Below are 19050 nucleotides of genomic sequence, written 5' to 3'. Positions count from 1 at the left end.
AGGCCCAGCGGCCATGGCTCACGGGCCCAGCCGCTCCGCGGCATGTGGGATCTTCCCGGACCGGGGCACGGACCCGTGTCCCCTGCATCGGCAGGCGGATTCTCAACCACTGCGCCACCAGGGAAGCCCCCCAAACAGAGTTTTTGACCTCTGCATTTCTCTTTGGTTAACATTAATATCTCACTGTTATTTTGATTAGCCATCCTCTGTTTAGTTCCACTGATCTTCCCATTTCTACCTGAATGAGTACTACCCTGGTTTGATTAACACAGCTTTAAAATATATTTTAATGTCTGATAGGTTCAGTCTCCTTATATTTCTCTATAAAAGAATCATTTAAAAAATATTTTAAGGACAATATTTCAGATTGTCTTAATGACAGACTGACCTTCGCAATATAGTTATGCTCTCAGTATATAAATCCATCACAGACCTTGGAGATATTGCGGGTTCAGTTCCAGATCACCACAATAAAGCAAATATCACAAGGTGAGTCACACGGATTTTTTGGTTTCCCAGTGCATATGAAAGTTACATTTACACTATACTGTAGTCTACTAAGTGTGCAATGGCATTATGCCTATATATCTTAATAAAGAAATACTTTATTGCTAAAACTTGCTAACCATCATCTAAGCCTTCAGCAAGGTGTAATTTTTTTGCTGGTGGAGAATCTTGCCTCAATGTTGATGGCTGCTGACTGATCACGGTGGCCGTGGCAATTTCTTAAAATAAGACAGCCATGAAGTTTGCCCCACTGATGGACTCTGCCTTTCATGAACCATTTCTCTGTAGCAAGCAATGCATTTGACAGTTTACCCACAGTAGAAGTGCTTTCAAAATTGGAGTCAATCCTCTCAATCCCTGCCGCTGCTTTATCAACTAAGTTTATATAATATTTTAAATCCTTGGTTGTCATTTCAACAACCTTCACAGAATCTTCACCGGGAGCAGATTTCATCCTAAGAAACCACTTTCTTTGCTCATCCATAAGAAGCAACTCCTCATCCATTAAAGTTTTGTATTTGTAACAAATAATGAAAAAGTTTGAAATACTGCAATTACCAAAATGTGACACAAAGACACAAAGTGAGCAAATGTTGTTGGAAAAATGGCACCAAAAGACTTGTATGACACAGGATTGCCACAAACCTTCAATTTGTAAAAAATGCAATATCTACAAAACACAATAAAGTGAAGCACAATAAAATGAGGTATGCCTGTAATGACATGAAAACTTGAATTTACTGCCTCCTCTCAAAAAGACAGAATTATCCATATCACAACCATTTTAAATATGAAAATTACCTATTAAAACTTTTTAAAGAATACACTTGTGTTCATAGACCACATATATACATATAGAGCTAATCACCGCTCTTTAAAAAACTGCTAAGATTTAAGTTTTTTATATATCACATTACACGTAAACACCTCAGGGGGAAATAATAACCATACTGGCTTAAACAGCATCCCTCCCAAAATTCACATCTACCCAGAACCTGTGAATGTGACCTTATTTGGAGATAGGGTACTTGCTGATATAATTAAGCTAAGATGCGGTCACACTGGATGAGAGTGGGCCCTAACCCAGTGACTGGTGTCCTTACAAGAGGGAAACTGGATACAGATAGACACACAGGGAAAATGTCATGTGACAACAGAGAGAGAGACTGGAGTGATGCAGCTACAAGTCCAGGAATACCAAGGATTGCCAGCAATGGCCAGAAGCTAGGAACAGGCAGGGAAGGATTCTCCCCTAGAGCCTTGAGAGAAAGTGTGGCCCTGTAGCCATCTTGATTTTGAACTTCTAGCCTCCAGAACTGTGAAAGGATAAATCTCTGTTGTTTTAAGCCACCAAGTTTGTGGTAATTTTTACAGCAGCAATAAGAAACTAATACAATAACTATCCCAAATTTGTGTAAGTTGAACTACCATAAATTTTGAGTGCTATACTTGTATCAAGTGACTTGTCATTTGATGTATCTTTTTCAGTCACTAGGCAGCTTCCAAAAGGCAAAGGAAAAGCATGTTAGAAAACCCTTTTGAAGTTTTTTTTTTTTTTTTTTTTTTTTTTTTACTGTTATCTCATTAAGGCACAATTATGTTAGGGAAAAACAGTTCCTATTTTACAAAGGAGTCATACTTCTATTATACATTGTCTCGATATGTTTTAACAACTTCAAAAGTGCTGTTGGATTATATGGGAACAGATTTTTCTTCTGCAAACGATAAATGGCACCTTGTAGCTCTTCAAAGCACTTTACTGTTCTGTAAGATATTCCCACTTTAGAAGCAATGTTATTTGGGCCTATGTCACAATCAACAGAGAAGGGAGTATTAGATTCTTTGGGAACCAGAGACCTTGACTGAGACTCCAGGCTAAGTTCTTTTTTATCCCTACTTGTTCCAACTGTGTCTTGAATTTTCTTCATTGCTTCTTGGTGTAAAGATGTTAGTCTACTGTTTGCTAAACGCTGGTCTGTGGATTCTTCTTCAGAATCATCAGAGGTTTCATAATCTACCAGACGTTGAGAAGTTCGTGGGGGAGACAGACTATTAGCCTGGAGTGTGGCCTGGGCTTCCTCAGACATCACAACATGGTTCAGTGGTTCAGAAGAAGCTTCAGAAGCCCAGGAGACCCAAGCATGAGCATCTCTGTGATTACCAAGAACAGCCAAAGGACTAGGTTCTGTTTGGTTGCTGCTTCTGTCTTGGACAAGTGAGGAGATACAACAACAAATATTTACGTTATCTTTAGATTCAGTTATCTCAAAGTACTTGCAAATGGTGAAAAAATTGTCCCAGTCTTTTTGCAATAATTTTAAATATCTAACAAAATACTCAAGAAAACAGGTTTCTGATGAAATCAAAAAATCAAGAAGAACTGTAGAATCAAATCCTATATTTTTTAATAAGAATAAAAAAATACAGTGTGGATTATAGCCATTTTCATGTGTGTGATGGTTCCACATTTCTTTTTCTTGGGTCAAGCTTTCAGTAGCTTCACATTCTCTGAAAATAAAGAGAGCAGAGACTTCAGATTAATGACTGTTTACAAATGTAAGTTTTGACAGATGTAATTCACAAACCATAAATTCTCCTATCAGATTTCTTTTTAATGTATGCATTATTTTAAAAAGAAAAAAATTTCAAAACAATCTCTTTTTCCACAAACTCCATATAAATCTGATTCAATAAAATAAATAAAATCCATTGACTTTGGCAGTTCTAGTTTTTACCTGCCCAATTAAAGTCCTCTGTCTTCCTGTCTCTTGACATCAGAATTCCTTGTTCCTACAGGTAACTAATTCCCTGTGGTAAGGTGGGAATTAACCTCCTTCCTTTCCTTCCACACTTGCCTCAACAGGGGTGGGCATGTGACCCAGACTGACCAATCAGAGTACCCAAGCTCCTGGCCACCATGATTCCAACATGAATCTGTGACCCACGCAGGCTAATCAGATCTCTCCAGGACTTCTGCTGGCACCATTAAAGATTATAACTGTAAGGCTGCTGTAAGCCTGGCACTGCTGGTGGCCGGCCCTGTCTGAGAATTAATTCAGAGCTGGGAGATAGAAACAAAGAGAAATAATCAATTACATGGTTTGAGTCATATACAGTTATACCTGATGCCAATTTGACCCCTTAGAATTCCCAATTAAGAGCCAATAAATTCCTTTTTTTTTTTTTTGCTTAGACTAACTTATGTTGATTTCTATCATTTACAGCCAGTCACTCTTAACTAATACAGTTACATTAAAAAAAATACATATGACATGAGCACATGCCTCTGTGAGCACACTAAACTCAAGCTAAGAAAGTTAGAAATTCACATACAAAGTAAATTTAATTCAGAGGCTTCCTCTTTCTTGAGGAGTAAGAAGTCAGCTTTGAATACAACTAAGATATACTGTACGAGGCATGTGCATTCAGACGGAATTTGTATTTGACCGTTTCTAAGCCTAATTCAAATCGCATGCAGGAATTCTGTGTTCTTGATTAGAACCTTTTGAAAACTGGCCCCAAACTCTTACAGTCTGAAAGCAGCCACTGCCAGCAGTGTCATAATACAAGTAAGAACTGGCAGCACAACACTGCACCGACAGTCATTAGTAAGAAATCCCTTTCTCTGAAGCCAAGAAAGAAATGGAAATAAAGCAAATACTTTAAGGTTTTAATAAAGCAGAAGCAGAAACAGTGTAAAAGGTCTTCAGTTATTAACTTCATTACCAATTACAGATATTTGCCACAAGAAGATTGACCCAAGATTGACCAAGTACAGCTGTTTTAATAAACAGAAATAGGATCAGTATGTCATCAGTAACGTAAGTTCATAATCAATTTCAGATATCTGCCTCAAGATGATATCAATCCCAGTTCAACTGTACATTAAAATGAAAATTTACAACAGCTCCTTTGATTACTTACAAGATTGTACTCACCTTTACAAAGGCAAAAATCACCTTACAAAAGTTCAATACAGACAAGTTAGTCTCAGAGGTGAAAAGAGTTCTTAAACATCAATTAAATTAAGACTTAGACAAGTGTATTAACTTATTCCTGATCACACAGGTAAAGCAAAGGTGGAGACTCAGCCAGAACCCATGCTGTCTAATCTCAGTCTAGTTCTAATCCCTAGATCTGCCTAGCCAGCCAAGTTTTCATAATGAGAACTCAAATGTAATCTATTTTCATGTACGGCAGGGTTAAAGAAAGGAATTGGAACTTATAAGGAAACCACAAGATTGTTAGGGATTTTTTTTTCTCCCTAATGATGGAAAGTAAATATATGTCCAACACATTATTAAAAATGTTTTCTGCTTTCCTGGCATGTAGTTAGTATAATTACTTTAAAATATACAAACCTGGTCAACTTCAGGTAGATGCCCATTGCTATTTTGGCAGCCTCCAGCATGTCATCGTCTTGTTCTATGAAGACCCTAGACAACCACTCACAAAGATTGTGTGATTGCAGAGAGGGCTGAAGGTGAGGCTTTAAGAAGGTCAGTAACTCAGACATGAACCTCTGTAAATCAACTTCAAAAAATGCAAATTTCAAAGAGCAAGCAACAGTTTATGAATGCATTTATAATAACTTGCCTATATATAAATTTATAATATCTAGAATACTTTAAAATTCATTTTCATAATTTACACTTTCAAAAAGTTTGTGAGTTAGGGATTATCTCCACTCTGTATATTAGGAAGCTGAGCTTCAGAGAAAAAAATGACCCACTCAGTAGGATACAGTTAAAATATATAGCCAGATCATCTACTTCCCACGCTGCCAAATAACTAATTATCTCTGAGAAATAAAAGTTACATAAAGTCTTGCTAAAAGCATATAAATGAATGAGTAGTAGGCAACAGAAATCACTTCACTGGATGCCACATGGTTTGTTACTAGAGGCAACAAGGCACCCAAACAAAAATAATTTGCCCTCAAAGTAACAGAAAAAAATTTTTTTGTTTGTTTAAAATTGTTTAAAGTATTAAAAGAAAGTACTACTATTAAGCACAAAAGTCAAAAAGGTTTTGAGGAGTTTTAACTGCAATTTAAAATTCTTGACATATAACACACGCCATCTAGTGTTGTAAATGATAACTGCACAGGATTATATCTTGCATGTTGTTACTACAAGCTAAATGTTATCTAAAGCAATTCAGGGAAGTCATTGCTTACAATTCAAACCTTTCACTGAAACTCTATACTGCTTGTTTAGAGATGTTTACTATTCATTTTTCTCAAATGAAACAGAGGACATAACCTTCCCCAGCACCTACACTGAATACTTTAAATGGCTCTCTTTGGACTCTAAGTTAACATCCTGGAAATTTTATACAAAAATTTCTTCATCAATATAACTTCTGACATAATAGTTTCGATTCAACTCCTAATTGTCAAAAATCTGTATTAGTAGATATACCAATTTTATGAAGGAAAATATGAATAATATACTACAAATATCTGAATATGAATTGACTTACATTGCTTACTTCAAAGTGACTCAACAGCATCTTTTTTTTTTAAACACAATTATTAACTATACTATGCAAATTCAGTTTAGAGCACAAAACTGAAACTTTTTTTAAGGCAATTCTAGTTTTTTCTCTTTTTCTGAAGAAAATAAATTATAACTAGAATAACATATAGCTTAAATTGTGAAATTACAGTCCTGAGATTTGATAATTATGAATAATTTTACTTCAGTAAATAATTACCCATTACTTTGCATACAAAAGGAGTTGAGAGAGTTACCTTTCATTTCATTTGCTGAAGCACCATTTTGAAACTTGATTTCTAAGGATCTAATGATAAGTAAGCTCGCTGCTCTAAGGATCACATGATCTGGACCAGGAACACACTCACATCCAGGTTGGACTTCATCGCCTCCAAAGCAGGAAGGTTTTCCATAGACAGACAGTGTCCTCAACAAGCCCAAATCCACAGCTTGCAGAACAGCATCAGCCAAAGCCAACAGGTCCACATCTAAAGGATGATCTGGTGCCATGAAGGTAGGGACAGATCCCCGACAAAGGTCTTCACCCACTTTGCAGAGAAGGCACTTTTTGATGAATATGATGAATTTCCTTTTGACAAAAGCCTGAATAGGCCAGGTAATAACATCGAACACGCAAGAAGGTTTCAAAAATAAAATCCTCTGGCAAGTGAAATGTAACTTCAGGTGGATTCTGGAGGCTATAAGAAGTTCAAGCAATTCCAGAAAACATATCAAGCTGTTTATTAGTTTAGAAGTATCTTGGTGGTTTTCAAAATGCTGAGAAAATAAGGAATTGTAAAAGACTTCAAAAACAGTGTCAAAAGGAGCCAGGAACTGCTTTAGAATTTCTGTGATTAAAAAAATAGTAATTATAAGCAACAGGAAAAACAAAGACTTCTTAAAAAACAATTTTACAATTCAATTTTTATAATTATTATCCCTTTATAAGATGAAAAAATGGATTGGATTGTTTACCTCTAACATGAACAAATGAAGATACACAGACTAAAAATAAGAGCTAATAACCATGGCTAATACACATTTTACAAATAGCAGTAACATCAGACGATGCAAAGGATATATAAAAATGAAAAGCTTTAATTTCAATTTTTAATAATAGTTAAGTTTTACATTTTTTCCTTTTAAAAAGGTATCCTCAGTCAAAAAATATGGGGCACAATTCTTTAGTTTTTCATACTTCAAGACAGATCAGACGTTGTAAAGTAAGTTTTACTCTTCATTATATAACTATAATGCTCCTTGGGAACAAGATAATGACCATTGTTTACGGGGAAACATAATTCATACCTGCTTTTTGTGAACATGTATCTTTAAAGATTTCTTTTATTACAAAGGTAAGCATCCAGAGGCAGTATACTACTTTATCACTTTCAGAATATTCAGAAAGATTTTTTTGGCAAAAAGAAATCCAGGAATTACTCAATGTTATCTAGAAGTTAGAAAAAATTTAAAGGAGTAAGTAAGTTATAATACAATATTTTCTTTACAATTACAAATTACCTACTATATACAACTCAATACAACATTGCTTACTCCCTTCCAAAAAAAAAACTATGATAATATTTGTTAAAACAAGGACACAAATATCCTAATATTCCTTAAATCAAGAAATTCAATATGCCATAGAAATAAAAGATCAAAGGGAACATGAAAATATTAGCAGTGGTTATTATCTCTGGTAGCTGGAATGATATGTAATTTTTATTTTTGTCTTTATACATTTTCTCTTTTCCCAAATTTTCTACTGCAAATACTGCCTTTTTTAATTCAGGAAAGAATGTTATTTTAAGAAAGGAACAAGCAATTATAGCTGAAAGAAGTCAGTAAATTTAGATTTTTTAATTAATTGAGAGATAAGAGAAAAATCTGATAATTTGTTCATATTTTTTCATTATGCTGAGGACCACTCTTAGAATTCATTTATATTAAACCTGTGAAAATGGTTTTAGTCTCAAGCAGGGGTTCCTAAACCTTTTTTTGGAGGGGAGGAAGGAGGCCCACCTACTCCTTTGACAATCTGAAGAAAGTTATGAACTCTCTGACGTGAAACACATCTTTTGGGTTAAGAATCTGATTTGTGAAGATTTACAACATATTTAAGACTCTAATCCTTGATATAAGCCATCATCATATTATTCTATTCTTAAACTTTTGTGGATTTACACGTTATTATGTGAGCAAATATTTTATTGATAAAATATTGAATGCCAGAGAGCAATTTTTAAAGAAACTATAAAAGAAACAGTAACATAATTTGATTACTTATCTTACCTTTTCCTTCAATTGGAAATACAGAAGTAGTGCAAGGCACTTTGCAGCCATGTGAGATAACAATTTATCCGAGTTTTGGAACATACAGGTCTATAAGAAAACAAATAAATTTACCTACTGTTACTAAATGTTAAAACTTATATTTTTAAAATCTAGATCTTAAAAAAAACCCCAAAAGCAAATGCACTTACTAATTTAGAATCGAAGTCAGATGATTTTAAAAGAATTTTAATTATATCTCTATATTTCTCCTTTGCATGCAATTCAGTTTCGACAGATAATATTCTGGTTATCATCACTTTGATCACTGTTAACTGAAGGAGCATTATTTCTCGGGTACTGCTCATCTGAAAATGTCTCTGCAAACACACAGGTGCTACAGAAGGGGTAGCCAAATTGACAGAGGATGGCTGATGCTTGCCCTGAACATCAAGGATGTTTGAGCAGTCTGAGGAGGTGGTTGTAGAGCAATCTTGATCTGAAAATGCTGGGTTGAGATAAAAGATGTAATCATGGCTGTCATTTTCAAGTGCGGCTCCAAGAAGTACCTTCCTGTATAATTGTTCTAAAACTTCAAAGAAAGCTTTCATTTTGATTGCCAAATATATCTTACAAGAAGGTCGACAAATCCAAATTGTAAATATTAATCTTAGAAATGGGATGAATATGTTTCTTCAATGAAACCTAAAATAGGAAAAATAATTTAAAAATATAAGTGTTATATACATTACAAGGGAAAGGCATCTGTTTCCAGTTAATCATTTAGTCTCTCAAGTTAAAGGTAATACTGATGGCTTAATTTCTAAAAATGGAAAATTGGTAATAAGATAATTTTAAAACCATAAAAATAAAATTTATGTTTTTCATATAGATTTAAGATCATAAAATTATTTTAAATTTTATTACAGTAAAACTTTAGCTTTCCTCTAACATTTTTCAATGGGCTGTCAGAGTTTCTCAACCTTGGCACTATTAACAGTAGGAACTGGGTAATTTTGCTTTGGGGGAGCTGTCTTGTGCATTGTAGGAAGTTTTAGCAGCATTCCTGGCCTCTACCCACTAGATGCCAGTAGCATGCCCTTGGGAGGCAAAATCATACAGGTTGAGAACCACTTGGCTAATAACTCAAATTCATTAACTTTTACCTTCAACTTATAGATGAAAACCTAGTTAGATTGCTATGTGGCCAAACTATTATGGTTATTGCTGATTAACTCCCAACTTAAAATTATATAATATAAAGAAACCCTGGTTATTATTTATAACATTAAATTAAAAAATTTTAAATGCCATCCCAAGAAAAAGACACGACGTTAAGCAAAAGCAATCCAAACGTGAGCAAACTGTATTTTGTATTTGTAGCTGGATATAAATTTAGACATCCTGGTTGCCCCAGGCTCCTTTGACCTGATGGAGACCAGAAAGAGTGGGGAGAAAGGAAAGGATCAGACGTGGCTTTTAAAGCAGAGAAATGGGCAATCAACTGATAACTGAATATCAGAGAAAGCATGTAGTTACTACATAGCAAGCATGGCTAGGAAAAATGAAAGACTTTGGTGCAAGCAAAAGAGATTACTGAATATCCTTTCAATGGAATACTGGAGCCTCTGGGAATTATCGGATCCTACAGGGCTTGGTCTTTTCACTGCCTTTGAGCTATTTTACACCTTGGTAAATTGTAGGTAACTGATAGCAATGCAAATAATTCTCGTCTGTGGACATGCCCATAATTGTCTGGTGAAGGGGCAACCCTTCCTGCAGTGGGAAAAGCCAGTTTTGCTTCCATCTGTAAACTCATTTCAACATTCTTTTACTCTATATAAAGTCAACTTTTCTTTTAAAATGGTTGACATTTGTCTAGTTCTTTCATTAACTAACTAGTTAAATAAAATCATTGTTCCGCGTTCATTTTTATATGGGTCATGATTTTGTCCTTTTAAAATTTATATTAAACAAAATCCATGAAATTCCCTCCTTTACCCGGACCCACTTATAAATGCCCATCTTTAACCTCCTTCCTTCCTCACTGGAAGAGACCTCATAGGGAGGGCTGTCACTTTTATCGGGTCTTACTTTTACTATAGGGCCGCCTGGCCTGCCCTTGGTCTTCAAACCTCCCTCTCCACTGGTTTCTTCCCCTTGCTTAGCTTGTGAGGAATTTCAATTCCTGGTCACCCCTACAAGACAAAGCTGCCCTGTTCTAGTCCTCCAGTGCAGAAATAAATATTAAGAAACCTATAGATTTTAAGGTTACAAATGAAGCTTCTGTAAAGTTTTCACTGAATTCTATTTTCAAACCATGGTGTGTATCTCACACAATTTATAAACATAACTTAATACGGTAATATCAGTAACCTTGTTCCATCTGACAATGTTAAAATTTACCTGAGCCCTGTACTACCAGAAAGCAGCCATGGTTAAGAAGCACTGAACCTTCTGTGTTCCAAGAAAGGGCTGACCGTATTTCCAGATAGGACCCACCTTCACCCTTCCTTACTGACTCCCTAGTTTTATAAAACTCCCCATTTTTTCCTTCTTTGAGAGGTTTTCCATTAATAAACATTCTCCCTGCTGCAATAGCTTGAATAAAATCATCTCCTTAACTGTCTGGTATATTTTGTCTGTCACATACCAGAAATTAGTTTTCATATTCTACTTCAAAGATGAATTCCATCATACTTATTTTACTTTATATTTTAGTTATAACATTTCTTCCCAATAAAACTACTGACATTTTTATATATAAAATATTCTATTATATAAAATATTCTGTGACAATATTTATTTTAAAACTAATTTAATCAGTAAATCTACCTAATTAGGTTTTAATTAATATTGTATGCTCAACTCTATTAATATAATTTTCAATCACAAATGGAATTATTTTTATTTCAATGCTATAGCAATAAAAATACTTCTAATTATATTTCTATACATCTTAAGTCCTTAAATTTTACCACAAATGAGAATAAACAAACCACCTCAGCTTCAGTCTCCTTCCATGTTTAAGGGCATAATGATGCTGGGAGGTTTAAGTTAAATGATTGTCTCTGTAATAATCCCCAGTGCACATCTGTCAGTGTTTCCTGTGCCCCAGGTGGCCCTGTTAAACAAGACAACACACAGGAGGAATGACTCCAGGCCCTGCCCACCCCACTCCTTCCTTTTACTTCCTTTGCTCTTCTATTTATGGTGTGAAATTGTTAAAAATGAATGAACATGTTTACTTTGATAAAAAAACAATGCTCCTCCCCCATTTTTTTAAAGGAGGGGCAAGTTAAGAAAGGCACAAACAGAAGACACCATTTACCAGATTCTTTTTTTAATTGAGGTATAATTGATATATAACATTATATTAGTTTCAGGTGTACAACATAATGACTCTCTATATATTGCAAAATGATCACTACAATAAATCCAGTTAACATCCATCAATATAGTTTCAAAAATTTTTTTGTGTGATGAGAACCGTTAAGATCTGCTCTCTTAGCAACTTTCAAATATGCAATACAGTATTATTAACCACAGTCACCATGCTGTACATGACATCCCCATGACTTATTTATTTTATAACTGGATGTTTGTAACTTTTAATCCCCTTCACTCATTTGCCCTCCACCTCCCCACACCCCATCAATCTCTAACAAACACCGATCTGTTTTCTGTATCTATGAGCTTGGTGTTTTTGTTATTTTCTTTATCATCCATCGACACATACTTAGGTTGTTTCCATAAATTGCAAGCAAAGGAATCAGGCAGCAAATGCAAAGGCAACCTACAAAATGGGAGAAAATATTTGCAAACCATATATCTGATAAGGGGGTAATATCCAAAATATATAAAGAACTCATATAACTTGATAGCAAAAACAAAAAAACCAAAAAACTGATTAAAAAATGGGCAGAGGATCTGAAAAGACATTTTTCCAAAGACATACAGATGGCCAACAGGTAACACTAAAAGATGCTCAACATCATTGATCATCAGGGAAATGCAAATCAAAACCACAATTAGATACCACCTCATACCTATTAGATTGGCTGTTTATCAAAAAGACAAGAAATAACAAGTGTTGGTGAGGATGTGGAGAAAAGGGAACCCTTGTGGGAATGTAAATTAGTGCAGCCACTATGGAAAACAGTATGGAGGTCCCTTAAAAAAATTAAAACTAGAACTATTATATGATCCAGCAATTCCACTTCTGGGTATTTATCCAAAGGAAGTGAAAACACTGACTTGAAAAGATATATACATCACTATGTTCACTGCAGCATTATCCACAATAGCCAAGACATGGAAGCAACCTAAGTGTCCATCAATGGATGAATGGATAAAGAAAATGTGATATCTATATATTTATATATCTATATCTATAGATATTATTCTTCAGCCATAAAAAAAGAACAAAATCTTGCCATTTGTGACAATGTGGATGGACCTTGAGGGCATTATACTAAGTGAAATAAGTCAGATTAAAAAAGACAAATACCGTATGATCTCTGATATGTGGAATCTAAAAAAAACCCAAATTCATGGATACAGAGAACAGACTGGTGCTTACTAGAGAGGCAGGGGGTGGAGTGTGGGCAAAATGGCTGAAGGTGGTAAAAAATAAGTAAGTCATGGAATGGAATGTACAGCATGGTGACTATAGCTAACAATACTGTATTGTATATTTGAAAGTTTCTAAGGGAGTAGATCTTAAAAAGTTCTCATCACACAAAAAATCTGTAACTATGTGAGGAGATGGATGTTAACTAGACTTATTGTGATGATCATTTTGCAGTATATACAAATATTGAATCATTACGTTGCTCACCTGAAACTAATAATAATGACTTTCTCCATCAAGGTTAGGTCCTCCTGAGATACTCTCAGTCTCCCAGCACCACTGCTGTCTTACAGAATGTGTCACAATTGTACTTTAAGTTATCTGTGCAATAATTTGTAACACTCCTGCCTTAAGAGGAGTCTGGTTCATCACTTCTTCCCCAGCTCCTAGCACAATGCCAGGTACACAGTAGTATTAACAAATATTTATTGAATATGTTCATGGCTGAATATTCTGCTTCAGTCAAGTTCTCAGGGATTTATTAACTTCATTCATTTAGTGTCCATGAGTAGTGTGTATGTCCAAAATAATCCTAAAATCAGTTCCAAAGTTCATTTTAGTACTGTTTTGATCTCAAAAAAATTTTTAACTGCTGTGTAATTTTTAACTTCTGAATTTTAAAATACAATAAAAATTTCATGTCAAAAAATTATAAATGCAGTACTATCTATAGCAGGGCTTGAGTTCTGAGCTCATTCAGTCTTTACTGTGTTACACACCTAACAATGTGCTCGAGCTGCACACGTTGAAGTCACAGTAAAGTGCAAATTAAAACTACACTTGAGGGAAAAACATCCCTTAAATTAGCAGAATCAGGGCTACAAGAAGTTCAAGAGCCAGTAGTTAGCTTCCTTTCTTTCAGCATTTTTTTGCTGGGACCGTGAGGTCAAAGTGGAATTTCTCTATCCATCCCCATCCTCCTTTCCTGCCAGATACTGCTGAACAAAGTTAGGCTAAAAGGCAGATGATGGGACTGCGTGTCTGGTGGCCCTATTTACAACACACAGGTCCCGATCTCCCTGCAGTCCCAAGAATGGTGTCTGCTGTCATCAGGGCATAACCTGCTTACTCTCTCCACCAACGCTGCGTGCGTTAAGACACAGCCTCCTGGGCAGTGATTCTTGACTTCAGTCACACACTGAACTCTCTGGGGCACTAGGAAAAATGCCTGAGCCCTAGGAACCAACTGAATCAGAGTTGCTGCAGTGGGGCTTGAGCATTTTTCCAACGATCAAGTCTGCTTCCATGCAGGGTATAAACTCAATTCAGGCTGAGTCAGGCTTTTATGAACTAAAACATCATAAACGTTGATCCTGAATTATTTCATTTACATGTTGTAAAATTAGTGTTTCCATTTGTGTGAATTTCATATCACCTAACTGAATGGAAAATGAAGTATGTCTGGTGAAATCTAATCAATTTTAACTTGTTAAAAAATATTATGCAATCTAAACTTTTCAATGAATGAAAAGTTATAATTTAAGAATTACCAAATTTGAGAGCACCAATACAATAAAGCAATTTAGAATTATCTAGTAGCACATTCTGTGAAAGTGTGGTAATACCATGTTCCCTGGTTGTGATATAATTGTATCTGTCAGTAATCTTAAAAATTGTTGCAACCTGAACAAAGGATTTCAAGTGAAAAATAAATGACTAGAGAAGTGGAAAAGCTAGGAAAAATTAGGACTCAACTCAGATACCAGCTTCTGTTAAGAAGCTCATTGACCTTCATGTCTTGGTTGAAGCAGCATTTTGCAAACACACTATCCAAACTGCGTGGGTGCTGAGGAGGCTGTAAGACTGAACGTGTTCTCCATAACTATTCACATATTTATTCATTCCTTTCATTCTTTTTGGAATTCAAAACGGCCTGATTCTATAATCAGTAAACATTATAAAACTGAACTTATAACTTACATTCATACTAGTAAAATACCACTTTTAATAGACTTTTTTACATTGGAGTCCCACTCTACAAAAATTTGAAAATCACTGGACCAGGAGATTCCTAAAGTCTCTAAACAATTCCAGAAACCAAGAGTACTAGGGATGTCAGGTGGCAATCCAGGTTCCCAAGAAGGAAGCAGTAATTATTTAGGCAGAATGCACAGATAAAGTCTAGAAATTCATGGCATGAGGTTTTTTTTTTTTTTTGGCCACGCCGTGTGGCTTGTGGGATTTTAGTTTCTCAACCAGGGATCGAACCTGGGCCCTCGGCAGTGACAGCGTGGGAGTCCCAACCACTGGACTGCCAGGGAATTCCCCATAGCACATATATCGTTGGAACTGTGTGAAATGTCTGAAGACAAAAAGAGTTTGCAAAAGTACAGTTGGTGGTGGTACTGAAGTTGAGGTATTGTAAGTTGTTTTCCAAACTTTTTGTGATGTTATTTTGTTTTTATAATAAACCAGTAAGAAATCATGGCAGAATTGAAAGATCAGAAGTTGCTAATATGTAATATCATTTAATATGTCTGAATATAACTGGTTTCTAATTATAATTCAGCTATGTACTTCAAGGAGGAAGGGAAATTTAGAAATTCAAAGTTATGAAATATTGCTGAGAAGTAAAAAGATATAAAAAATAGCTGATTTTTTAAAACTTGGGAATTATACAACCAAAAATATGTAGTAGCCTTCAAAGAAGTTTTTTTATGAAGAGTTACCTCCAAATAGAGTACCTCTGTTCCAGGCTCTTGTTGAAACCCCTTTGGAAACTGCTCGCAGAGTTTTGCACATATTCTTTTGAATATACAGTTAGATATGATACTTTCTGGGTGGATTTGGTTTAAAAAAACAGCCAGAAGTGATTAAAAACTTTTCTTGTATAATTTGCAGCCTGGCTTTTAATAATACACAACTTTAATTACTTCTAATCTAAGCAAATGTTTAGCAAGAATGTTCTTTTAAGAATTTGTATTTTCTGAAAAGCCTTACACAGAACAAGGGAAAGAAGTCTTTAGGGCTCACCAGATGTAAATATTAATTTAATCATCAATCCATAGAATTTCAGTGCCTTCTCTATCATACATGAGGGTTCTCACTTTATAATACATCTTTTCACTCCCCTCCCCCTGCAAGTCTTCAAGTTTTCTTCTTAAAAGGGGCTTCTGCTTACAATTTCATCAGTAGACTTGCTGGCCAAAGGGTATATTCTTTAAAGGAAAAATGGGCACATGTTCACACAGAAAATAATTGTGAAGTCCTTCCATTAAAAATATTTTTGCCTTTTTCTAAACACACACTAATCCTTGACAAGTCAATTTCTCTTGGAGTTCCTTCTTTCTCTCTGGAGATTCCTTCTCAGACACGCTTGCTGGACCCCTTTCCTTCTACAGTCATTTCTGGGTATGAGACTGGTTCTGGACCCCTCAGGGATACCAAAATCTGTGGATGCTCAAGTCCCTTACATAAAATGGCGTTGTATTCGCATATAACCTATGCACATCCTCCCCTATACTTTAAATCATCTCTTACTTACAATACCTAATACAACGTAAATGGTATGTAAATAGTTGCTAAGCTGGTGGCAAGTTCAAGTTTTGCTTTTTGGAACTGTTTTTCTTTTTACAAATATTTTTGATCTGAGGTTGGTTGAATGTGGAACCCGTGAATACAGAGGGTTGACTGTAGTCCCTTAAATGTTTCATGGACTTCCAATGTCTTCAATTAATACCTACATGCTAACAACTCAGAACCCACAGTTAGGTCTAGCTCTCTTCTGGGCTCCACACTCATGTATCTCAATGCCAGTGAAGAGCTGCACTTGGAGTTTCCACAACACCTTCAATACAAACTCAACTCAATCTATGGCCTCTCAAACTTGCCATCTCAGTGTACGGCACCTGTATCTCATAGTCACCCAAGTGAGAAACCTGGCTATGTTCTTGGACCCTTCCTAACCTCACTTCTCTCCATCCTCACTGCCACTGTTAACAGTACACCACTCCTACCCTGGACAACCGCAACAGAGTCCGTGCTAAGTGGCTGTTTCTTGGCCCACCCTACACCCACTTCCTTCTGAAAAACATCTCAACTTTCATTCGGATAAAGTCCAAATCCTTGAACATGCCTTAGCATGTCCTTTGAGATCTGGCTCTTGGGGTCTTCTCATCTCTGTGCCCCACAAACTTAGCTGCAGGCTTTCTCTGAGGGCCTCAGAAACGCTGTGCACGTTAAGGATTCCCAAGCTTTGCTTGGCCCATTCTTTCTAAATCACACTCAACCATTTCCCTCCCACTCTCAACCTTCAACTAGGAAACCTCCAGTCTTGGGGAGCCCTCCACATATCCAAGTCAGGATTAGAGGACCCTGCCAAGTGCTCCCTCAGCCTATACACAGTATTTCTCTCACTGAATTGTCCATAACTATTTTCTAGTTTGGTTCCCCTAAGCTTGACTATGAGCTTCCCTGGGCAGGCCTGAACCCAGTTTGCCCACCTAAGCCAATAAGTAGCTCATGTAGAGGACACCAAAACGAGTATTCTTGATAAATGAATGATAATGTACAATAAAATACCAGGATATCAATTTAAAGTGTTTGCAGTGACCCCCCATCTGCCACAAAACATCTTAATATATTTTATTAAACAAAAACAGCTGATATGTTGAAATGCATACTTCCTTTATAGAGTTAGGCCTTTCTTTGAAGACATCGGTGGTAGTCAAACATCTGGTGTACTGGGTGACTTAGTTTAAGATAATGTCAACTACTGCCTGGACTACTACAACAGTCTTTCACATTTGCCTTAACCTCACTCTCAGCTACAGTCTTCTCCACTGAGCAGCCAGTGATCTTTTCAAAACATAAACAGATATGATAACTTTCCACCCACCCGCTACAAGGTCTTGCAAGATCCGCAGCCTGTCGCACCCCCCCCACCCTCAACTTCATTACTAACCATGCTCCCTCTTACGCTGCTTGACTACCTGTCCTTCTTTCTTGTAGTTCCTGTCAACAGCAAATATTCCAGCGTCAGAAGCTTTGCGCTTTTGATGTCGCTGCCTGAAAAATTCTTCCCTCAGATCTTGGCATGGTTGGCTCTTCCTCACTCAGATCGATACTCAAACGTCACTTCCTCAGAGACCTTTCCTATCTAAAATAGCCATCGCGCCCTAGCCAATCTCGAGCCCATTATTCTGCTTTTCTTTACATAACCTATCCCTATCTGATAAATAATTTTGTGTTTGTCGGTCTCTCTGTTAAAGTGACGAGGGCAAATGATTGCATCTATTCTATCTTGTTCACCGTTGTCTCCCTAACGGCTAGAACAGTGCCCGGCGGGTAAATACCGGCTAAACGAAAACATGCACTTACTAAACACGTCCACCTCCCATATTTTCCACTCTTTTCCCTTCCATTCACAGGAATTCGTGAGGGTCGCTGTTCTTGCAGGAAAGCCCTTGAAGCGTCACCGTCACCCCACAGAGAGTCCTCTTTTACACGCTAGGCGAGGCACGCCCAGCCTGGGAGCTAGCGGAGCCTCAGGGACCGAGAGAGGAGCCCAGGACCCGGCACTCGAGTCTAAAAAGCTCTGAGGAGAGCGGCGGGACAAAGCGCCCCTCTCCTGGCTTCCTGGAGACTGACGCCTCCGCAATCCTAAGCCCCGGAACAGCCTCTCAGTCAGCCGCACACACGCCTCCCCCGCCGCCGAGGTTAGCGGCTGCTCCCAGTTACCTGCCAGGGATCTGACTCAAGCCACTCCGCTTTCACACCGCCATTCGAGCGAGCCCCAACCCCTTCCAAGACACCGTAGTTCACGGAAAGTACAAGGCGTTTCCTCTTCGCATGCGCAGAGGGCCTGTTCGGCCTACAGTGTTTCTTAGCAACCGCTTCGAGTCACTCCGCCAGGGGCGGAGCAGCGGAAGCCACGGGGAGGGGGAAGTGAGTGAAGCCAATCGGAGACGAGTCCTAACCTCGATCGGCACGCCTCTTCTAACTGTCGCGAATGCACAGGCGGCTTTACGGCAGGCAAGGGGTGGGTGCTGCTGGGGTAAGGAGGAGGGAAGGAAGCAACCAACCAACCAAGTTGCCTCCACCCCCCCACCCCCACCCACCCCGGACCTGGTTTACGGCTCCGGGCTCAGGCTCCAGTGCGGCCGCTGATTGGCTGCTGAAGGCTTGGTCCCATCCCAGTGA

General features: G+C 37.2%; 1 protein-coding gene across 4 annotated transcripts in view; it reads right to left on the bottom strand.

Annotated features, from left to right (window-relative positions):
• LINS1 (lines homolog 1) overlaps positions 1-18487 on the bottom strand; it is a 19749-nt gene extending 1262 nt beyond the window's left edge. Inside the window, exons 1-8 of one of the 4 annotated variants that reach the window (XR_008618595.1) lie at positions 18229-18487; positions 8489-8981; positions 8298-8387; positions 7314-7455; positions 6263-6853; positions 4869-5040; positions 3396-3568; positions 2940-3015 (exon numbers count right to left, since the gene is read on the bottom strand). Coding sequence is in view for 3 of the 4 variants with exons in the window: in XM_055088169.1 (XP_054944144.1) it covers positions 2130-3015; positions 4869-5040; positions 6263-6853; positions 7314-7455; positions 8298-8387; positions 8489-8887 (2280 nt within the window). In the remaining variant the exon portion in view is untranslated. The other 3 variants (XM_007119365.4, XM_055088169.1, XM_055088170.1) reach the window with 3 other exon arrangements.
• Positions 18488-19050: the final 563 nt, after the last annotated feature.

Source organism: Physeter macrocephalus, chromosome 11, assembly GCF_002837175.3.
Source record: "Physeter macrocephalus isolate SW-GA chromosome 11, ASM283717v5, whole genome shotgun sequence".
NCBI classification, from domain to species: domain Eukaryota; kingdom Metazoa; phylum Chordata; class Mammalia; order Artiodactyla; family Physeteridae; genus Physeter; species Physeter macrocephalus.
Note: the sequence above shows the minus strand (reverse complement) of the source record. Positions and strands in the feature narration are given on the sequence as shown.